This window comes from Salvelinus sp. IW2-2015, unplaced genomic scaffold (assembly GCF_002910315.2).
Source record: "Salvelinus sp. IW2-2015 unplaced genomic scaffold, ASM291031v2 Un_scaffold16353, whole genome shotgun sequence".
Classification (NCBI taxonomy): domain Eukaryota; kingdom Metazoa; phylum Chordata; class Actinopteri; order Salmoniformes; family Salmonidae; genus Salvelinus; species Salvelinus sp. IW2-2015.
Genome location: NW_019957547.1, coordinates 91,345 through 112,376, shown reverse-complemented (window position 1 = coordinate 112,376; position 21,032 = coordinate 91,345). Strand labels below are relative to the sequence as shown.

At 43.2% G+C, this 21,032-nt stretch overlaps 2 protein-coding genes across 3 annotated transcripts; both read left to right on the top strand.

Moving 5' to 3' along the window:
* Positions 1-596: 596 nt before the first annotated feature.
* On the top strand, positions 597-3,507 carry LOC112080514 (immunoglobulin-like and fibronectin type III domain-containing protein 1). The gene is made up of 4 exons (XM_070442608.1): positions 597-716; positions 2,179-2,371; positions 2,649-2,870; positions 3,194-3,507. The coding sequence occupies exons 1-4, from the start codon at positions 597-599 to the stop codon at positions 3,505-3,507; spliced, it is 849 nt and encodes a 282-aa protein (XP_070298709.1).
* A 6,992-nt stretch (positions 3,508-10,499) lies between these two features.
* Positions 10,500-18,682, top strand: LOC112080516 (uncharacterized protein CG45076). 2 transcript variants are annotated; one of them, XM_024146302.2, is made up of 6 exons: positions 10,500-11,353; positions 15,695-16,182; positions 16,360-16,522; positions 16,693-16,725; positions 17,070-17,475; positions 17,863-18,682. In XM_024146302.2, exons 1-6 carry the CDS (start codon positions 11,075-11,077, stop codon positions 17,865-17,867), a joined length of 1,374 nt encoding a protein of 457 aa, XP_024002070.1. In that variant the 5' UTR covers positions 10,500-11,074; the 3' UTR covers positions 17,868-18,682. The 2 variants fall into 2 exon arrangements, with proteins under 2 accessions (XP_024002070.1, XP_024002071.1); XM_024146303.2 differs by lacking the exon at positions 16,693-16,725 and having other exon boundaries at positions 10,501-11,353.
* Positions 18,683-21,032: the final 2,350 nt, after the last annotated feature.

The window sequence follows — 21,032 nt, the reverse complement described above, 5'->3', positions numbered from 1 at the left end:
CTTCTTCTTCCCGGAGAGATGTTTATTCCTGTCAGTGCAATGAACTGAGAATCCAGATGGCTGGACCGACTCCAACAGTAGCCATGTTTCCATTAAACAGAGTATGTTACAATCCCTGATGTCTCTCTGGAAAGAAACCCTTGCCCTGAGCTCGTCAACTTTATTATTCAGGGACTGAACATTAGCGAGTAATATACTTGGAAGCGGTGAGTGGTGTGTGCGCCTCCTAAGTCGGACTAGAAGACCGCTCCGAGTACCTCTCCTTCGCCGGCATTGTTTTGGGTTTGGGGCCTCTAGAATCAGTTCAATTGCCCTGGGAGGTGCGAACAAAGGATCCGCTTCAGAAAAGTCGCATTCCTGGTCATAATGCTGGTAGTGCTGGTGAGTTACCGTCGCTCTGATATCCAATAGTTTTTCCCGGCTGTATGTAATAACAAATAACATTTTCTGGGCTAACAATGTAAGAAATAATACATAAAAAAACTAAAAACTGCAAAGTTTCCTAAGAACTAGAAGTGATGCAGCCCTCTCTGTCGGCGCCATCTTTTGACATGAAAGAACCTGGAGAAATCGATGAAAGGTCTTGGGAAATCATCATGAGTGCAGACTGGAAGGACTATGAATGCAGCTACGCTGAGTTTGGTGTCAAAGACTTCCATGTAATGCTGAAGAAACTCAGTGAGAAGAAAAAGGAGCGAGAGGAGGAACAGGCCAAGGTTTGAGACTTGGGACCTTTCGGTATGTTCTAAATGTTTTCTGTGTGTACTGTGTCTGATCATATAGCTCATGGACCGTGTGAAAACCTACATGACCACTATAAACCTCAGGGTTCATAATGTCTAAAAGGTGGCCCTGATTCTTTTGAGTGTAACCAGACAAATACATTTGAGTCATTATGGCAATAGCCTTTACTCACCATTTGACTATTCCTCCTATCATTTCATCCTCATTATTTTAACCTCTATTTCTCTCCACTTCCCTCCCTCTCATCCATTCTTTAATCTCCACATGTGTTCTCTCTCTTCCCTGTGAAAGTCAATGTGCATATTGCCTCGACCAAATTCGGGAGATCTCTAGAGACGTAGAGAAAATTGGCAATGCTAAAAGAATTGGCTCTGCAAAACAGAGCCAATTCTATCTTTTGGCAGGTCAAGGGGGCACTTGTGCAATCATTGGCGATGAATGCTGTACTTTTGTCCCAGATCACTCTTATAATATGACTGATCTTCCCGAATACATTGCCACTGTTGCTAAGAATAATTCCCCACAACCAGAGCATGTGCCTGCAACTTGTTTGGAATCCCTGTTTGGAAGTTGGTAATCCCAAGTTCCCAAATAGGCAGCAGCACGTTTTTTTTCTTAGTTTGCCTAATTGTGTTATTTAACATGTTGTGTATTTTTTTATAAATTCACTCCCATTAATATAAGTAAAACCTTTATTATGATTTATTATAATGATGTATCTTGATATAGAAGCTAAAATCTATTTGCCTACATTAAAATGTAATGATTATTATCACACAATTTTTATGTTTGTGCTTTTCTATTTACCAATTTCTGTGTTCTATTCAGGTGCTTTTCTAATAACTAATTTACATGTTCATGCAAGTGACTGATTGATCAAATCTTTACTATCAGTATCTGCAGTACGCCCAGAACCTTGTTTTGAGAAAAGGATATCTCAGTTTCAAGGCCTCACCTCACGAGGCTTCTTCTCTCTAAGCTATTGGTCTGTCACATGAAGGAAGCAAATGTTAATGATTCATTAATTATGAATGATGAATAAGCTAAATCATGCAAATATAACTTGTCTGTATATAAAAGTATTAATGGGACTGCCCAAGGTGGAGCTCCTGATCGACATTGGTTGGAACCTCTCCAGCGCGCTGGTAATAAAGAATGATTCATTTAAGATTGACTTTGAGTGTCCCTGTGTAAGAATTTCCATGACACATTATTCACCAATAATAAGTTTCATGGTGGTGAGAGCAGGAAATTATGTCAGGATCCTCTTAAACTTTGAGGTAAGAGGGTAAGAGGTAAAACTGGTAACTCATCTTTCTCTAAACACTGTTATCCCCAGATTGTATTGGTAGGTCTTTCCGGTAGTTTCCTGGAATTGGCTTATGCTTGGTGTTTTCAATCCAGATAATGTTCTAATCATCTTGTTATTAACAGGGCTCCCCATGGCCAGAAGTCACGTGGCTGAAGGATGATGTTCCTGTGCTGAAGCGGGTCAGTATCTCCAACTCTGAATCTTCATCTCCGCTACTGATCACTTCATCTGAGTGCTCTGATTCAGGGATCTACACCATAGGGGTCAAAAACCTGGTGGGCCAGGAAAGCTTCAGCGTGGAGGTTAGGGTTACAGGTACAGTAACATACAATGAAGCTCTCCCAGTCTATTTCAGACTGAGAAGGGATTGGAACTTAGCCTCACAAGATACCTGATCTCCTACGTTAATCGTTTGCTAAATGTAAGCTTGCGAGATCAGGCGGCTTGCGAGTCTAATTGGAACTTGCACAAGATGAAAAAGATGGCAAGGGTCAGGACTCACAAATAAAGTATTTTAAATATAATGAGAGAATTTCCTCCCAAAGTGTTAGTTATATCCTACTGACTCTCATGTCTCTGACACTGGCACTAGATGATCCCAAGCCCCCAGGACCAGTAGAACTTGAGGAGAACGTCCCAGGCACTATGACAGTGATCTGGGAACCATCCCCTGATGAGAAGTGTGACGATCACCTCCGCTACTCTGTGTCTAAACAAGGCTCATGGAGCACAGTGGCCGACAGGCTCTTCAACAACAAGTTCACCACTTCCGTGTCTACGCTAAGAAGGACATGGGCATATCTGTCCCATCTGAGTCACCCACCTGGGGAAGTATGAGGAAGAACGCTATTACCAGCCAAGTAAAGAGATCAATTGCCAAGTCATATAATCAGCTCATATGATAGACTGGCAACAATAACAGTATAATCAATAACAGCTAAGTCATTAAGCTCAACATTAAGTACTAATGTGTTATACCGGTTTATTATTATTATATTTATTTATTATATGTATTTATATTATATGTATTTATTTCAAACAATCTATTAACCCTTTATAAAATGCTGCCATTTTAACATATGCATTACATGACATGTGAGATGAGCATTTGACCTCTCTGCCCGGTCTCTTCTCTAGGAACATTTGTGGTGAACATGCCAGCCTACAAGACCTGTGATTTGCGGACTACTCCATCCTTCCTTCTGCCACTGAGACAGCACACAGCTCCCAAAGGTTACGAATGGTATATGTGCCATAAAGGGAAATCCCAAGCCTCGCGTCACCTGGTACCGCAACAACATCAGCCAAACACCAAATACTTAATCACCATCTGTGGTGTCTGCTCCTTGCTGATAGTCCGCGTGACCCCCAAAGACTGGGGCGAGTACACCATCCAAATAGAGGGTGCCCTGGGGAGGGCCGAGTGCTCCACCAAACTCAGTCAGAGATGAGAACTCAACTGACCTGCTCTGACAAATGTGTGTAGTACCTCGGTGTGAGTCGGAATATAATTGAATGTAATGTCATTGAATGTTGCATGAAATAGAGATATATTGTTTCTCTTTCTCTCACAGAATAAGAAACATTGTGTTTTTACAGTGCTTCAGCATGTAGAGGCATTATTATGTATCAAGGTGGAAAATATAAAGTTTGTTATATGGTAGAATTTAGTTATTTCCCAAAATGCATGGCTGTACTGCTTGTAAGACATGCACTGCGGTTGTTGGGGATAGTAAGTACAAATCCAAGAGTTATCGTTTTTGATAATTATGTTTGATGTGGATACTCCACAACCTAAAAGGACATGAATCGAGATGGCATTGACCCAACCTGGGAGACAGACAGGAGCAGGGGAACAAATGCTGGTAGTTTTCATAAACAAAACAAACTGTCAACAGAAAAACAGAGAACACAGATATAAATACACAGGGGATAATGGGGAAGATGGGCAACACCTGGAGTGAGGTGGAGACAAGCACAAAGACAGGTGAAACAGATCAGGGTGTGAAAACTGTAGGTCCCATGAAATACTAATTATAACTACAGACAATAACTGAGCTATGCTGTCCACAGTTGTTGTGATTGTGAAAGTGTTTATAGAGCCCCTTCATATTTTAGGCTACATACTTACTGATAATTGACCTACACAGTCACTACACAGCTAGCTATTTGGTTCCTTGGAAGTTGTGGTTGTGATTTTAATAATACTGCTAGTTCCTCGACGTACATATCACTGACAAAATGAAATGGTCCACCCACACGGACAGTGTGGTGAAGAAGGCGCAATAGCGCCTCTTCAACCTCAGGAGGCTGAAGAAATTTGGCTTGGCACCTAAAACCCTCAAACTTTTACAGATGCACAATTGAGAGCATCCTGTCAGGCTGTATTACCGCCTGGTATGTCAACTGCACCGCTCACAACCGCAGGGCTCTCCAGAGGGTGGTGCGGTCTGCACAACGCATCACTGGGTGCAATCTACCTATCCTCCAAGACACCTACAGCACCTGATTTCACAGAAAGGCCAAAAAGATCATCAAGAACAACAACCACCCGAGCCACTGCCTGTTCACCCAACTATCATCCAGAAGGCGAGGTCAGTACAGGTGCATCAAAGCTGGGACCGAGAGACTGAAAAATTAGCACATTAGAGGCTGTTGCCCTGTATACATAGACTTGGAATCACTGGCCACTTTAATAGTAAAACACTAGTCACTTTAATAATGTTTACATATTTTGCATTACTCATCTCACATGTATATACTATATTCTAGCCATTCTACTGTATCTAAGTCTATGCCGCTCTGATATTGCTCGCCCAATATTTATTTACGTCTCCTCACTCCAGTGATGATCCATGGCACGAAGCCTCCAGTGATGATCCACGGCACGAAGCCTCCAGTGATGATCCACGGCACGAAGCCTCCAGTGATGATCCACGGCACGAAGCCTCCAGTGGTGATCCACGGCACGACGCCTCCAGTGGTGATCCACGGCACGACGCCATTCCAGTGATGATCCACGGACGACGCCTCCAGTGATGATCCACGGCACGAAGCCTCCAGTGGATGATCCACGGCACGAAGCCTCCAGTGATGGATCCACGGCACGAAGCCTCCAGTGATGATCCATGGCACGAACCTCCAGTGATATGATCCATGGCACGAAGCCTCCAGTGATGATCCATGGCACGAAGCCTGCAGTATGATTCATGGCACGAAGCCTCCAATGATGGTCCATGGCCCGGAGCCTGCAATGAGGATCCATGGCACGAAGCCTCCAGTATTGATCCGCTGTCCGGAGCCTCCAGCGACGCCTCGAGTCCGGAGCCTCCAGCGACGGCCTCGAGTCCGGAGGCGCCACAAAAGTGGGGGAGCCAAAGGTGGAGCGGGAGTCAGGTTTTGCGGCCGGAGTCCGCGCCGGGCGTTGGCACAGGATGCACTGGGCTGTGCAGACGCACCGGAGACACAGTGCGTAGAGCCGGCGCAGGATGTCCTGGCCGTAGAGACACACTGGCGGCCAGATGCGCTGAGCCAGCCCCAGTCGTCCTGGCTGGATGCCCACTCTAGCCCGGCCGATGCGGGGACTGGAATGTAGCGCACCGGGCTGTGAACGCGCACTGGAGGCACCGTGTGCTCCACCGCATAACACGGTGCCTGACAAGTACCACACTCCCTACGGTAAGCACAAGGAGTTGGCTCAGGTCTCCAACCTGACTCAGCCAATCTCCTCGTGTTCCCCCCCCCAATTTTGGGGGGGGAGTGGCCTCCCGGTCTTTCGTGGCAGCCGTGACCCTGTGTAATCCTGGGCCCTTTTACTCGCTGCCTCCACCTTCCTCGCTGCTTCCACCTGCTCCCACGGCAGGCGATCCTTTCCCGCCAGGATCTCCTCCCACGTCCAGGATCCTTTCCCATTCAGGATGTCCTCCCATGTCCAGTCATCCTTACCACGCTGCTTGGTCCGTTTGTGGTGGGTAGTTCTGTCACGATCGTCGTCAGGGTGGAAATGACCGGACCAAGGTGCAGCGTGGTAAGCGTACATTTCTTTTTATTTATGAATGTCGCCAACAAAAACAAGAAACAACAAAACGAACGTGAAGCTGACTAGAGCTATATAGGCCACTAACACAGACAACTAGCCGGGCTAGAGTGGGCATCCAGCCAGGACGACTGGTGCCGGCTCAGCGCATCTGGCCGCCATGTTTTCAAATTGTTCAGAGTACGTTAAGAAAACTTTCCATAAAAACCACAAGAAAACTTTTGTAACATTTAGAGAACGTTTATTGCTCGCCCAATATTTATTTATATATCACACGGTGCTGTTTCTTAACATTCTCTGAACTATTTGAGAACATTCCCATTGTCAAACCAGTTGGAGAGCGTTCCTACAACATTACCAACATTTTTATTAAATGCAACCATGTTTGAACTTTTAGTAAATGTTCTGTTAAAGTAATGAAATACCAAGAAAATTACAACAAAATGTTAAGTTCCTTAAATGTGCTGAGAATGTTCCAAAGCAACTACCCTGCACCATTCCCAGAAAGTTGTGGGAAGGTTTTATGCAACATAACCATAAGACAACCACGCTCTAAGAAACATACAGTCCTCAAAATGTTATGTGCTTGCTGGGTACATAGAATCAAATGGCTTGGCGGTGCCTGAGGCATACATAGAAAATTATATACATTTAATGGGGCACATACGGGCTTTTTATTAGGTAATGTCGCGTTCAAGTCATAACGGAAACTCTGACGTTTCTGACTTGCTAACCTAGGCGGAAGAGTCGGATCCCGAGTTTCCCACTTCGGGGTTACCAGAATCAACCAATAGGAAGCTCTCAATAATTAAGGGGGCGGCAGGTAGCCTCAAGGTTAAAGCATTGGGCCAGTAACCGAAAGGTCGCTGGTTTGAATACTGGAGCCGACAAGGTCAAACATCTGTCGCTGTGCCTTCGAGCAAGGCACTTAACCTTAATTGCTCCTGGAGAAGTGAGTACACTCTAATTTTGCCCAAAATATCCCAAATGGCCCACCCGGCATAGGAAAGGCGCCCTGTCTGAAAAATTATGAGAAACAGTGACATACACTTTGAATGACCTAAAAGGACAAATCCCATAATGATCTTTCACAGTCAGGCCAACCCAAGCTGTACTGTGCGATTAGGCTAATTGTAGACCTACTATTGAAACAGATAAATGAGTCAGATATTCACAGGTTTCTGATTTTTTTGCTCTCAATGTCATACTTTTATAGGAAAAAAAACACAATTGGATGTTCTAAGTCCACAACAATGCTTAAACCACAGCAGGAGACCACTTTTGAGGTCTGAGAAAAATGTAAGAAATTTAGATTTTTTTTAGTTACCCTACGCTCTAGGTGCACTGTTTGTTTAGCGGTGTTTTTGTAACACATGAGATGGCATTTGCAAAACAAATGGCCACTGGATATAATGCAAATAATCAGGATATCATTCTGCCAAGTAGACATAGGCTACTTTGTAGCTAGTTAGGAAAACCTTTCCATCTACCAGTTGGGAAAACCTTTCCATCTACCAGAATACAGTTAGGCCTATCATTAGCATATCTATATTTTCCCTGTTCCTTAATTGTTTGAATCCTGGACGTTTTACTTATTATGAGTCATGTCTTACCTTTTGGTTTTCTTTCAACTTTATTTCATTGTCTAGCAGCTAAAGGCATTATCCTAGTCATATTAGCAACTCATGATAGTTATTGCATCTTTAGATCTCCCTTCTTTTTAAATTTCTAAATTATATTTAATCTCCATCCAAGAAACCTCACATGTGGGGTGAGCATTTTAGAACAGTGTTTTCCTGCAAATTGCATTTTGTAACATTCACGTGTAGGCCTACCTCCATGTGCATATTGCAACGCTGAAAATGTGAGGAAATACAAGTTTATCGACATTTTAACAAACATTGTGATCTGTTCCATCAGCCTTATGAATTGATACAGCTTATAACTACAGTGCTTTGATACACATTGTCAGGCCCAGCGTTATGGGCAGGCCATAGGGGGCCTGAGCCACCCTACCGTACCTTCTTGCCCGAACAAATAAAATATTGAAAGATAATGTATTTTACCGAGATGTGCGTCGACCGATGTATCGATCACAGATAAAGCATCAGAGTGAGCGAAACAGCGGCCCTCTGTCTAAGGATGTGTAAACCATGTGTCTGGAGGAATATGGCATGTCATACTTTTTCTGTTCAGACATCATCAGATACATGGGCTACACATTTAGACAGAGGAGCGCTGTTTCGCTCGCTAGTTTCAGCAGAGAAGAAGAGGTGAAGCGAAGCGAGAGCTCACTCTCGACAAAATATGTCCTGAATAAGCCCAATGCGTTTCTATGGACATAATATTCAGACCTAAACTTGTTGCCTGCATTTCCGCCTTTTGGACAACGACTCGCATTGTCAGCGCGGCAACATGAGCATCTCCTCATTATGGTTTCAGCCACTTGCGAAATAGAAAGGAAAGTTGGCGGATGCACAGTGCACTGTTCGTATAATGGCTTCCCCTGAAGTAAATTGATGTTTTGCCAAATTATATAATTACTCCTGTCTAAAATAAGCTAACGATCCAAACTCTCTGGTAAAGTATTTTGAGATGATTATATTAAAGGTTTTTGACGTGGATTGTTTCAAATCACAACTACATAGGATTATGTCTGTTTGGGAAGCCAACTATTGGGGCTGCGCGCGAGACAATAGGTCGAACTGATTATTAAGTTGCGGATGTCAGTGAAAAGCATCTAAAATGTGTGAAAAATGTATTGGGTTTAATTTAAAATGTTGACACAAGAAGAAGGGATGGGGTGTGTGGCGAAGATATGCGTCTCTACAGAATGCCTGCACTTAGGCGATAGACCAATGCCGCAGTAGGCCTATAACTTCCATTGTCAACTAAGTGAAATACATAGGCTAAAGCCTACAAATAAAAACATCCTGATTAATGCGATTGAAAGAAGACGAATTTCTCTCTACTCCGCCTGTCTCCCTCCCTTTTTATCTGTCTTGACTTGAGCTATGTTGAGCTATGAGCTATGAGCTATGTTGCACTATATAGTGAAGTGCAACATTGTTTCAACTCAGCAGGTTGGCTTGCTCAGGCACGCGTGCTCCCTCAACGTTACCAGAACAGAGAAACAACACACATGGTCATTGCTCACATGGAGCACTCCAAACAAAAGACTGACAAAAATGGACTAAACTCCTATATCATGATTATGAAACGAACCAAAACGTGTTTCTCACAAGTGTAGCAGGTTGTGAACTCTGTAAACGTTTCCACTCCAAGAGTGAGAAGGGTAAATGAATGTACATGCATTAACATAAATGAATGTAACCAAATTATGGGGATTAACGGTACATTTATTAGGCATAGGTTATAATGGGGAATTGATACATATAAACAATCAAAGAGCAAACAATTTACACAATGAAACGAGCACATTCTGGAGAACTGAGTGCAGTAGGGCCTAGGCTATCTCTGAGTTCCATGCGCTAATGTATTTACCCGCCAATGTATCAATGTGTCCATATGGCAAAGGCTGGTGCTCTTATCATTTGAATTAAGATTTTTATGATTAACCACGTGACAATTTTGAGAAACAAAAACGGTTATTGAAATGAAACTGTTCAACGAAAATGCACGTATAAAAATAATCATAACTTGCGCACAGATTGGTAGGATAATTGTAAGCTTCCCCAAACTTGAAACTCACGAGCTGCCTGTGGTCTTTATTATTAACTGAGTGGTTCGAGCCCTGAATGCTGATTGGCTGACACCCGTGTGTATGACAAAACATTTATTTTTACTGCTCTAATTAAGTTGGTAACAAGTTTATAATAGCAATAAGGCACCTTGGGGGTTTGTGTTCTATGGCCAACATACCACGGCTAAGGGCTGTATCCTGGCACTCCACGTTGCGTTGTACTACCCCCTATCAAATGCCCATTCAACTGATTCGTTCTGGCCCTGGCCCTGCGCATTGGGGGTATTATGAAGTGAGTATACCCAAAGCCCACTGAAAAGTAAGTGGGTATATGGCATATACCTGCATATACCCTGCAGGTGTCTCAGGGGGAGTTGGGATATGCAAGAAACACATTTCCATGACAGACTTGTGTGTAACCGAACAAATAATATAACCCCCCAAATTATTGTTTTTATTATTAATAATTTACATTCATTTTAACTCGGAGGTCCTGAGTTTCCGACAACGTGAATGTGTGCAGCATTAGAGCTGCACATGTAACAGGGTAACTTTAGTCCACATGGTACAGGGAACGCCCACCCACTCATGCTTCTCTTCCTGGAGCGGGTACCATCATAGAGATGGGTAGGAGGACTCTAATGCCAGAAGCTAATTTTAGCATGGGTAGCGCCATTGAGGACATTCACAATTTTGAAGCAGTCAACTGGGTGGGACCTCCTATAGTTTAAGGAAGGTTCACATAATTCCACCGAGGTCACCAGGAGGGATCAGCCAATCTATTATACTTGTGAGGAAACATTCCTTCACTGCAGGTGGCAGTAAATCACCAACCTTGGCTTTATACCTGTTCAAACAACACACTCTCTAGGCGGCAGTGTGCACCCTTTGAGTTTGTTTTCCAACTGAAATATGTAGTGGAAGAAAATGTACTACTTTACAATGGAGATGGACTCAATTGCGCTACCTTTGCGCTCATAGACGCCATAGTTGGACAGATATAATAATGCGATGTCTATCTAAATCTATGGGTACCACATACACGCCTCTATCTTTTCTCATCTGCAGCCCAACCCACCACTTCACCGAGAACTTGCTTTTTTCGCTACTTTGTTGAGCGGTTTTGAATGAGGACCAAATTGCATTGTGTAATATCAATTAAGGAATAAAAGACCGACGCTTCTGGAAAAGTCACCGCAGCACCCGAGCAAAAATCTTTCGAAAACCGGTCTTACACCATCTCTGGCCTTTATATTAACTACTACGCTACTGTGTTAAAATGACAGCAAAGCACAGAGGGAAAAAGAACAAACACAATCACGAAGACTTTAACAATTTTAATCATGAATCTTCGGAACCGGAGGCGCGAGGTGGAAACCAGTATACGCTTTTGTTCATTTTATTCCTTCTGATTGTGGTCGGGGGTGCAACGGCTGCATGGTTCTGTTTCCAGCAACACCAAAGTATAACCTACTTAGCAGACAACCTCATGGGCATGCAGATGAAGATGGTGAAGCTTCAGTCCTTTCAGGAAGAAATTCTACAGACAAATGAAAAGGTAATTAGCCTAGTTAACCATGCGTAATAACAACATGGGCAAACATAATAGGCACGTCAAAGGCTGTTTCCATGCGTCAACAAAAATATTGGAACATTTTGTACAAAGTCATTTGTGGTCAAGTCCTGTGTTGACCCATTGAAATAGTGTTCTGACCTTCCTCATTTATTCTGCACATGTATTTATTCTGTGACATATATATTAACTATTTTCCTATGGATAGCCAGAGCCCTAAAGGCCCCCAAATGTGAGCTTCACATTTTAATTAAATGGAAAACTCTAGCAGACGGTATTTATAGGCCTTCCCTACAAGTTTATGACAGTTGTGAAATCATATCAAATGTCATACTGCATAGACATTGAACTGATGTGAGTCGAAATGATTCTGTTTCGAACCCCCGTCAAGGTGGGCGTCACGCAGCTGTTGGTGTTTGTAATGGCATATGACCTACAATTTGGGAACATGAACTGCACCAATAGTTTGTTAGGGTCAGCCACTGAATGTCCCTACAATATAGGCATATTAAAATTAGATTCACAAACATTTTGAAATAAACACACTTGACAAATATTCCACTTCCAATTCATTTTTACAGCAGTTGACCCTGCTTGTAACCATGCTCTTGACACAGTCATGGTGCTGATTTCAGTGTGCACTGTGCAGTTGCTTTTAAAAAAGCCAGTTGTCTACATGGGAATAAAAATAGCCTGCTACAACGCTCTATATTGACCATAGTTGTTGTGAGTCCCTGTAACAAGTTCTCCTAGTTTGCCAGCATCCCCAGCTGGTCTTTAATTGTACATACAGTGCATTCAGGAAGTATTCTGCCCCCTTGACTTTTTACACAATCTACACACTACCCCATAATGACAAAGCGAAAACAGATTTTTTTCAAATGTGTGTATATATATATATTTTTTAAAACAGAAATACCATATTTACATAAGTATTCAGACCCTTTGCTATGAGACTCAACTGAGCTCAGATGCATCCTGTTTCCATTGATCATCCTTGAAATGTTTCTACCACTTGATTGGAGACAACCTGTGGTCAATTCAATTTATTGGACATGATTTGGAAAGTCACACATCTGTCTATATAAGTTCTGTCAGTTGACAGTGCATGTCAGAGCAAAAACTAAGCCATGAGGTCGAAGGAATTGTCCGTAGAGCTCTGATACAGGATTGAGTTGAGGCACAGACCTGGGGAAGGGTACCAAAAAAATTCTGTAGCATTGAAGGTCCCTAAGAACATGGTGGCCTCCATCATTCTTAAATGGGAGAAGTTTTCTTATAGCTGGCTGCATGGCCAAACTGAGAAATTGAGAAGGTATTTGGTCAGGGATGTTACCAAGAACCCAATGGAGCTCTGGAGTTCCTCTGTGCAGATGGTAGAACCTTCCAGAAGGACAAACATCTCTGCAGCACTCCACCAATCAGGCCTTTATGGTAAAGTGGCCAGGCGGAAGCAACTCCTCAGTAAAAGGCACATGACAGCCCGCTTGGAATTTGCCAACAGGCAATACAGCTGTCATCAAGGCAAAGGGTGACTACTTTGAAGAATCTCAAATATTAAATAGATTTAGATTTTTTTAACACGTTTTTGGTTATTACATGATTCCATATGTGTTATTTCCTCGTTTTGATGGCTTCACTATTATTCTACAATGTAGAAAATAGTAAAAATGAAGAAAAACCCTGGAATGAGTAGGTGTGTCCAAACTTTTGACTGGTACTAATATATATACATGTATGCATACATACATACAGTTCAAGTCGGAAGTTTACATACACCTTAGCCAAATGCATTTAAACTCAGTTTTGCACAATTCCTGACATTTTATCCTAGTAAAAATTCCCTGTCTTAGGTCAGTTAGGACCTTTATTTTAAGAATGTGAAATGTTAGAATAATAGTAGAGAGAATGATTTAGTTCAGCTTTTATTTCTTTCATCACATCTTTCATCACATTCCCAGTGGGTCAGAAGTTTACATACACTTTCAATCAATATTTGGTAGCATTGCCTTTAAATTGTTGAAGCGAGCGTCCCACAATAAGTTGGGTGAATTTTGGCCCATTCCTCCTGACAGAGCTGGTGTAACTAAGTCAGGTTTGTAGGCCTCCTTGCTCACACACACTTTTTCAGTTCTGTCCACACATTTTCTATAGGATTGAGGTCAGGGCTTTGTGATGGCCACTCCAATACCTTGACTTTGTTGTCCTTAAGCCATTTTTGCCACAACTTTGGAAGCATGCTTGGGGTCCATGTGCAATTGTGCGTCGCCCCACGGACCTCCCGGTCGCGGTCGGCTGCGACAGAGCGCGAACCCAGAATCTCTGGTGGCACAGCTAGCGCTGCGATGCAGTGCCCTAGACCACTGTGCCACCCGGGAGGCCCTGTAGTCTGGCTTTTTAATGTCGGTTTTGGAGCAGTGGCTTCTTCTTTGCTGTGAGCGGCCTTTCAGGTTATGTCGATATAGGACTCGTTTTACTGTGGGCATAGATACTTTTGTACCTGTTTCCTCTAGTATCTTCACATGGTCCTTTGCTGTTGTTCTGGGATTGATTTGCACTTTTCGCACCAAAGTACGTTCATCTCTAGGAGACTGAATATGTCTCCTTCCTGAGCGGTATGATGGCTGCGTGGTCCCATGGTGTTTATACTTGCGTACTATTGTTTGTACAGATGAACGTGGTACCTTCAGGCATTTGGAAATTGTTCCCAAGGATGAACCAGACTCGTGGAGGTCTACAATTTCTTTTCTGGGGTCTTGGCTGATTTCTTTTGATTTTCCTATGATGTCAAGCAAGGAGGCACTGAGTTTGAAGGTAGGCCTTGAAATACATCCACAGGTACACATCCAATTGGCTCACATTATGTAAATTAGCCAAATAGCTTCTAAAGCCATGACATCATTTTCTGGAATTTTCCAAGCTGTTTAAAGGCACAGTCAACTTAGTGTATGTAAACTTCTGACCCACTGGAATTGTGATACAGTGAAATAATGTCTGTAAACAATTGTTGGAAAAATCACTTGTGTCATGTGCAAATTAGATGTCCTAACCGACTTGCCAAAACTATAGTTTGTTAACAAGAAATTTGTGGAGTGGTTGAAAAATTTGTTTTAATGACTCCAACCTAAATTTATGTAAACTTCCAACTTCAACTATATATAATGAAACTCTTTGAAGAGTTAGGGTTTCAGAAGATGGGATGGGACTCTGCTGACTCCCCCAGCTTCAGGGGGAGGAAGCTGGTTCCACCATTGGGGTGCCAGGACAGAGAAGAGCTTGGACTGGGCTGAGCGGGAGCTTGGAGGGCCAAGGAACCACCAGAGGTGGCAGAACGGAGTGCTCGGGTTGGGGTGTAAGCTTTGATCATAGCCTGAAGGTAGGGGGGGGGGCAGTTCCTCTTGCTGCTCCGTAGGCAAGCACCATGGTCTTGTAGTGGATGCGAGGTTCGACTGGAAGCCAGTGGAGTGTGTGGGGTAACATGGGAGAACTTTGGAAGGTTGAAAACCAGGCAGGCTGCAGCATTCTGGATAAGTTGCAGGGGTTTGATGGCACAAGCGGGGAGCTCAGCCAACAGTGAGTTGCAATAGTCCAGATGGGAGATGACAAGTGCCTTCAGCGGGCAGGCCTTCCCCTGGAGGAAGAGCAGCTCTGTCTTGTTGAGTTTAAGGTGGTGGGCTGGCATCCAAATTGAGATATCAGCCAGGCACGCAGAGATGCATGCCACCACATGGGTGTTAGAAGGGGGGAAGGAGAAAAGTAGTTGAGTGTCATCCTCAAAGCAATGATAGGATAGACCATGTGAGGATATATTACAGAGGGCCTCCGTGACATAGATGAGCAGTCTCAGTTGAGTGACCCATCATGAAGCCTGACTGGTTAGGGTCAAGAAGATCTCCAACCTTTGACCGTAATTTATAAGGTTAGCCTTTACACAGAGGGACTTCAACACTGATGGGGTCAGGATGTGGATTCACTAAACTGTTGACATAATTAAATTGTCCTACTTAAATCATAGGATTATCCTACAGCAATTGCAGTACCTGGTCAATATGTTCTCATTTCTTTACACCCACTTACTGGAACTGTCTGCACCAATAGATAGTTCCCTCCCAAGGATGAATAGCATGAGTGGTAAAATACATTTATAAATAGTGTCTGTTTCTGACTGCTCACTTACTTTCTTATGGCTGCACAATGTACTGTATGATGGCTTGCCATAATTGTCTATTCATCATGAAAGAAGCTGCCCTTTGTTTGGAGACCAGTGTCTGGGCAGATGTTTTCAAGATGTTATTTTGATCTAAATCTAGTTTTATTTCCTTGCAGCTGCTCAGTACCGACGGCTTTGAGCATCGCCTCAACACCCTGGAAGAGTCATACGAACTGGCCCAGAAGCAGGTAGGCATGGCCCTGGCCATAGCTGAACAACTGAAGACCTCAGACCTGCCCACCCAGGTCCTTTCCCTACACACAGAGATGAAAGCCCGGCTGGCAGAGATGCAGCAGGCCACCGTGTCCGCGGATCAGCTGACTCAGCTGCAGGCCATGCTGAAGGGGAAGAGCGAGGAGTTTGAGGCTGTCCGGCTGCAGGTCGAGGGCCTGGCAAGGGTGAGCACGAAGATGGCCCAGAGCGTCGAGGGCCTGACAGGGAGCCTGGCGGAGGCTGAGTCCAAGCTGGAGGAGAGGGAAGGGCTGGTGGGCACACTGAGCGCCACGTTGGAGGGCCAGACATCAGAGCTCCTAGGGCTTAAGGAACAGCTGGCTGCCAACCAGGCTCAACTTGAGGCCAGTACAGTGGAGATCGCAAGTGTCAAGTATGTAGTGTATTTGGGGTTGGTCAATTCCAAAGTTATTTTTTTTTTAATTTAAAGAATTATCCCAGAAGCAGGAGGATACCTGGGTTCTTTGGGGAAACTTTCTGCAACCTTAAGTATATTGGTTTATATTTCTGTATTGGTTGGTTTCACTGTGTGTGCGTACCTGTGTTTCAGGGAGCTGATGGAGACGGGGCAGTCTCAGAGGGCCCAGCAGGCCAGTGTGGAGGAGCAGCTGGTTACAGTAGAACAGAGTCCGCAGGAGCAGAACTCAGCGGCCCACAGTCTGCACTCTGAGCTCCGCGCTCAGCTGGAGGCTGTGCAGAAACAGGTCGCACAGGTAACGCCTACAGGAAGTCTCACACAGGGTTTAGAATATCAGATTGGTAGTGGACTGGGTCACCCTCAAATATAGCCAAAATAGTTTGTTTTACATTTTTCTAATAGTACTTACTACTTTTTATGAATAGTGAAATATTTCTAATAGTCTTTTCTTCTTTTAATGAATAGTCGGATGTACAGGTACATCAGGACCGGTCACAGGTTATTACTTTTCAATTTCTTTCTTCATATTTTCTCATCTCAGCATTGGTGTTCGTAACGGCAAAAAATGTTGCCGTATTTTGTACAGAGGAGCATACACATTCTCGTAACTATTTTTACCCAGCATGTGTCCATGGGGAACTTTTATGAGATTGCTACTAAACCATTAGTATGTAGAGGCTAATTGCCTGCTGTGGATTCTCTGATGAATTTGGGGTAAATGTTGTATTCCCATCCCTATACTGCAATGTAGGCCAAATACATTACACCAATGTGATTACAAAGTCACCATAGGCCCTGTAGTTCCCCTAAGTACTAACTCACTATAATTCTGTCTGTTCCAGCTGGAAGGAGGGGTTCAAACAGATAAGCCCTCAGAGGAGGTGGAGGAGGAGACTGCTCTGGCTGCTGCTGAGGAGGTGGAAGAGGCTGCTGATGCTGTTGCTGAGGAGGTGGAAGAGTCTACTCCTGCGGAAGAGGAGCAGGCTGCTGAGGAGGAGGAGGTGGTGAAGGAGGCAGCTCACTTGGATGGGGAGCCTGCTGAACAGGAGGACTCTGCTCTCACAGAGGAACAGACTGCTCCTGCAGAGGAGGAGATGGTTGAGGAGCAGGAGGACTTGGCAGAGGCAGCACCGGAAGAGTGGTTGGCAGAAGAGAATGTAGAAGAGGAGGATTCTGAAGCAGAGGAGGAGCAAGGGGAGGAAGAAGAGGAAAAACCAGAAGAAGATGAGGCCTCTACTGAGGAGGAATGTAAGTCTGTCTTAAAATGCATTTCAAACTCAAATTTCTTCGTCAGTCCAATTTTATGTAAGGAGTGTATCCATCTTTATTTCAAAGATTTTACAATTACTCTGTTACCTCTTTTGGCCTGAAATTGTTTCAAGTGAGGAACACTAATGTGTTAATGCAATGTTACTAGTCTAATTACAGTGTAATTACACAGATAAAAGAGCAACTTAATGTGTTACCGACGCCAATATCTTCTCTCATTGGTTGAGCAGTGTTCCTCACTAAAGGTTATTGTGGGCAATAGTGTATGAAATGTTGTTTTTCTGATTTGCTTGGTCAGCTCCAGGGCCTTTAGTAAAAAACATTACCATTGATCTCTCTGATAACTAATGTTATTCTATTTTACAGTGTGAATGTAAGCAGCAAGGAAAGTCTTCTACAGCCACCAAACTCCCAGAGGATAATGGACACGTTCAGTCTGCATCATGACAAATGGGAACGCATTGCCAATGTTGAGGTGCAATAAACATGAACTTTTTCTCCCCAGGGGGAAAAATCAGGTCAATAGGATTCACACAATTCTCTAGAATCAGTATTGTTACATCAATGAACATGTGTATGAGAGGGCTAACTGGTCAGGTGATGGTTAATAGTATTCAGGACTCACCTGCCAATACCAACCTCAAAGCCTTAATCTATTTTAACACAGCTCTTTCTATAGATTATTTTACGTACACCAAAATGTCAATTTTTCTGCAAGCTCAGTTGAAACAAAGTGACAAGGAGGACTAACTAAACAGCCAATAGAAAAACACTAATTCACTCACACAATCAAACAAAGCCATAAAATATGCCCATCTTGTTGATATGAAATTGGCTTTCTTTTTGTCATTGTCTGAAATGTCTTGTTGGGATTTTCATTAGAATAAGATATACAGAACAAGAGTCCTATTTGTTTACACAGGAATTAACAGCCTACTAAAGGAATAGCATGGGGGTAGCAAGGGCCATATCTGTGAAATGCTAACATTTACGTACAGTTTTACTGAAGATTGTTAGTCTAGTTGTTTTTATTGACTTTTTTCTTTAGACTTTTTGTCACACAAAGTGCGCTGTTACTGCCCAGGCATTGGGTTCTTCTCTCACAACGTACCGTTCATCTCAGATCTCTGTGATGTATCTTTTATAAAATAAACCCTGGGCTATCCTCTGTAATTTTTTACACCAAGTTCAGTCTCCTTGTTTATTTTTTCTACTATTGATTGAATAGTAGCTCATATGAACTGAAGTGAACATCTTTGTTACGGTCTCGTCATTTTACAGCTGCAGAAAATGCCTTCATTTCTGTTCATGGATTAATATGGTGTCTTTGTGTCCCATTACAGGGAGTAAAAAATGTGGTCACAGTGACACACATATTTGCCCTGTACTGCTTCTGAGTCACCTTCACCAAGGTCAAACTAATGTGTTGCCATTTTTACATTTTCTAATGATGTACTGCTGTGAAGTAGTCCCACTTAGTGCTAAACTGCAGCATAGATATAATGTGGAAGGGTGAGTGTCTGTAATCATTTTATTCCACATGTCCGTGCATGCCATGTGAGGAATGACTCATAATGAAATGCTGAAAAACACGAAGACGTGTTTGTGGTAGCACACCCCTTTGTGCATTTTTGTGTGGAATCTTTCCTCTGGTTAAGAATAATGACTTGAACTCTGGTTTGGTACTGCCACTATGGTTTACTATTATACCTGTTAAGCTGAGTTGAAATACTACTACCTGGAAATCATTCAATTGATCAGAAATATTGCCAAACTTGTTCACACCCAACAATTTATGATGTACACTGAACAAAAATATAAATGCAACAATTCCTAAGATTTTACTGAGTTACAGTTCCTATAAGGTAATCAGTCAATTTAAATTAATGAATTAGGCCCTAATCTATGGATTTCACATGACTGGGAATGCAGAAATTCATCTGTTGGTCACAGATACCTTAAAAAAAAAATAGGAGTGGATCAGAAAACCAGTCAGTATCTGGTGTGATCACCATTTGCTTCACGCAGCGCGACACATCGCCTTTGCCTAGAGTTGAACAGGCTGATTGTGGCCTGTAGAATGTTGTCCCACTCCTATTTGATGGCTGTGGGAAGTTGCTGGATATTGGCGGGAGCTGGAACGTGCTGTTGCACAGGTTGATACAGAGCATCCCAAACATGTTCAATTGATGACATACATGTCTGGGGAGTTTGCAGGCTATGGAAGAACTTGGGCCATTTTCAGCTTCCAGGAATTGTGTACAGATCCTTGGGCCATGCGTTATCATGCTGAAACATGAGCTGATGGCGATGGATGAATGGCACGACAATGGACGTCAGGATCTCGTCATGGTATCTCTGTGCATTCAAATTGCCATCGATAAAATGCAATTGTGTTCATTATCTGTAGCTTATGCCTGCCCATACCATAACCCCCACCGCCACCATGGGGCACTCTGTTCACAACATTGACATCAGAAAACCGCGTGCCCAGACATCGCCATATGCAGTTGAAGTCGGAAATTTACATACACCTTAGCCAAATACATTTAAACTCAGTTTTGCACAATTCCTGACATTTAATCCGAGTAAAAAGTCCCTGCCTTAGGTCAGTTAGGATCACCACTTTATTTTAAGAATGTGAAATGTCAGAATAATAGTAGAGAGAGAATTATTTATTTCAGCTTTTATTTCTTTCATCACATTCCCAGTGGCTCAGATGTTTACATACACTCAATTAGTATTTGGTAGCATTGCCTTTAAATTGTTTAACTTGGGTCAAACGTTTCGGGTAGCCTTCCACAAGCTTCCCACAATAYGTTGGGTGAATTTTGACCCATTCCTCCTGACAGAGCTGGTGTAACTGAGTCAGTTTTGTAGGCCTCCTTGCTTGCACACGCTTTTTCAGTTCTGCCTACAAATTTTCTATAGGATTGAGGTCGTGATGGCCACTCCAATACCTTAACTTTGTTGTCCTTAAGCCATTTTGCCACAACTTTGGAAGTATGCTTGGGGTCATTGTCCATTTGCAAGACCCATTTGCGACCAAGCTTTGACTTCCTGACTGATGTCTTGAGATGGTGCTTCAATATATCCACATAATTTTCCTGCCTCATGATGCCATCTAATTTGTGAAGTGCACCAGTCCCTCCTGCAGCAAAGCACCCCCACAACATGATGCTGCCACCCCCGTGCTTCACGGTTGGGATGGTGTTCTTCGGCTTGCAAGCATCCCCTTTTTTCCTCCAAACATAACGATGGTCATTATGGTCAAACAGTTATTTTTGTTTCATCAGACCAGAGGACATTTCTCCAAAAAGTACGATCTTTGTCCCCATGTGCAGTTGCAAACTGTAGTCTGGCTTTTTTATGGCGGCTTTGGAGCAGGGGCTTCTTCCTTGCTGAGCAGCCTTTCAGGTTATGTCGATATAGGACTCGTTTTACTGTGGATATAGATACTTTTGTACCTGTTTCCTCCATCTTCAAAAGGTCCTTTGCTGTTGTTCTGGGATTGATTTGCACTTTTCGCACCAAAG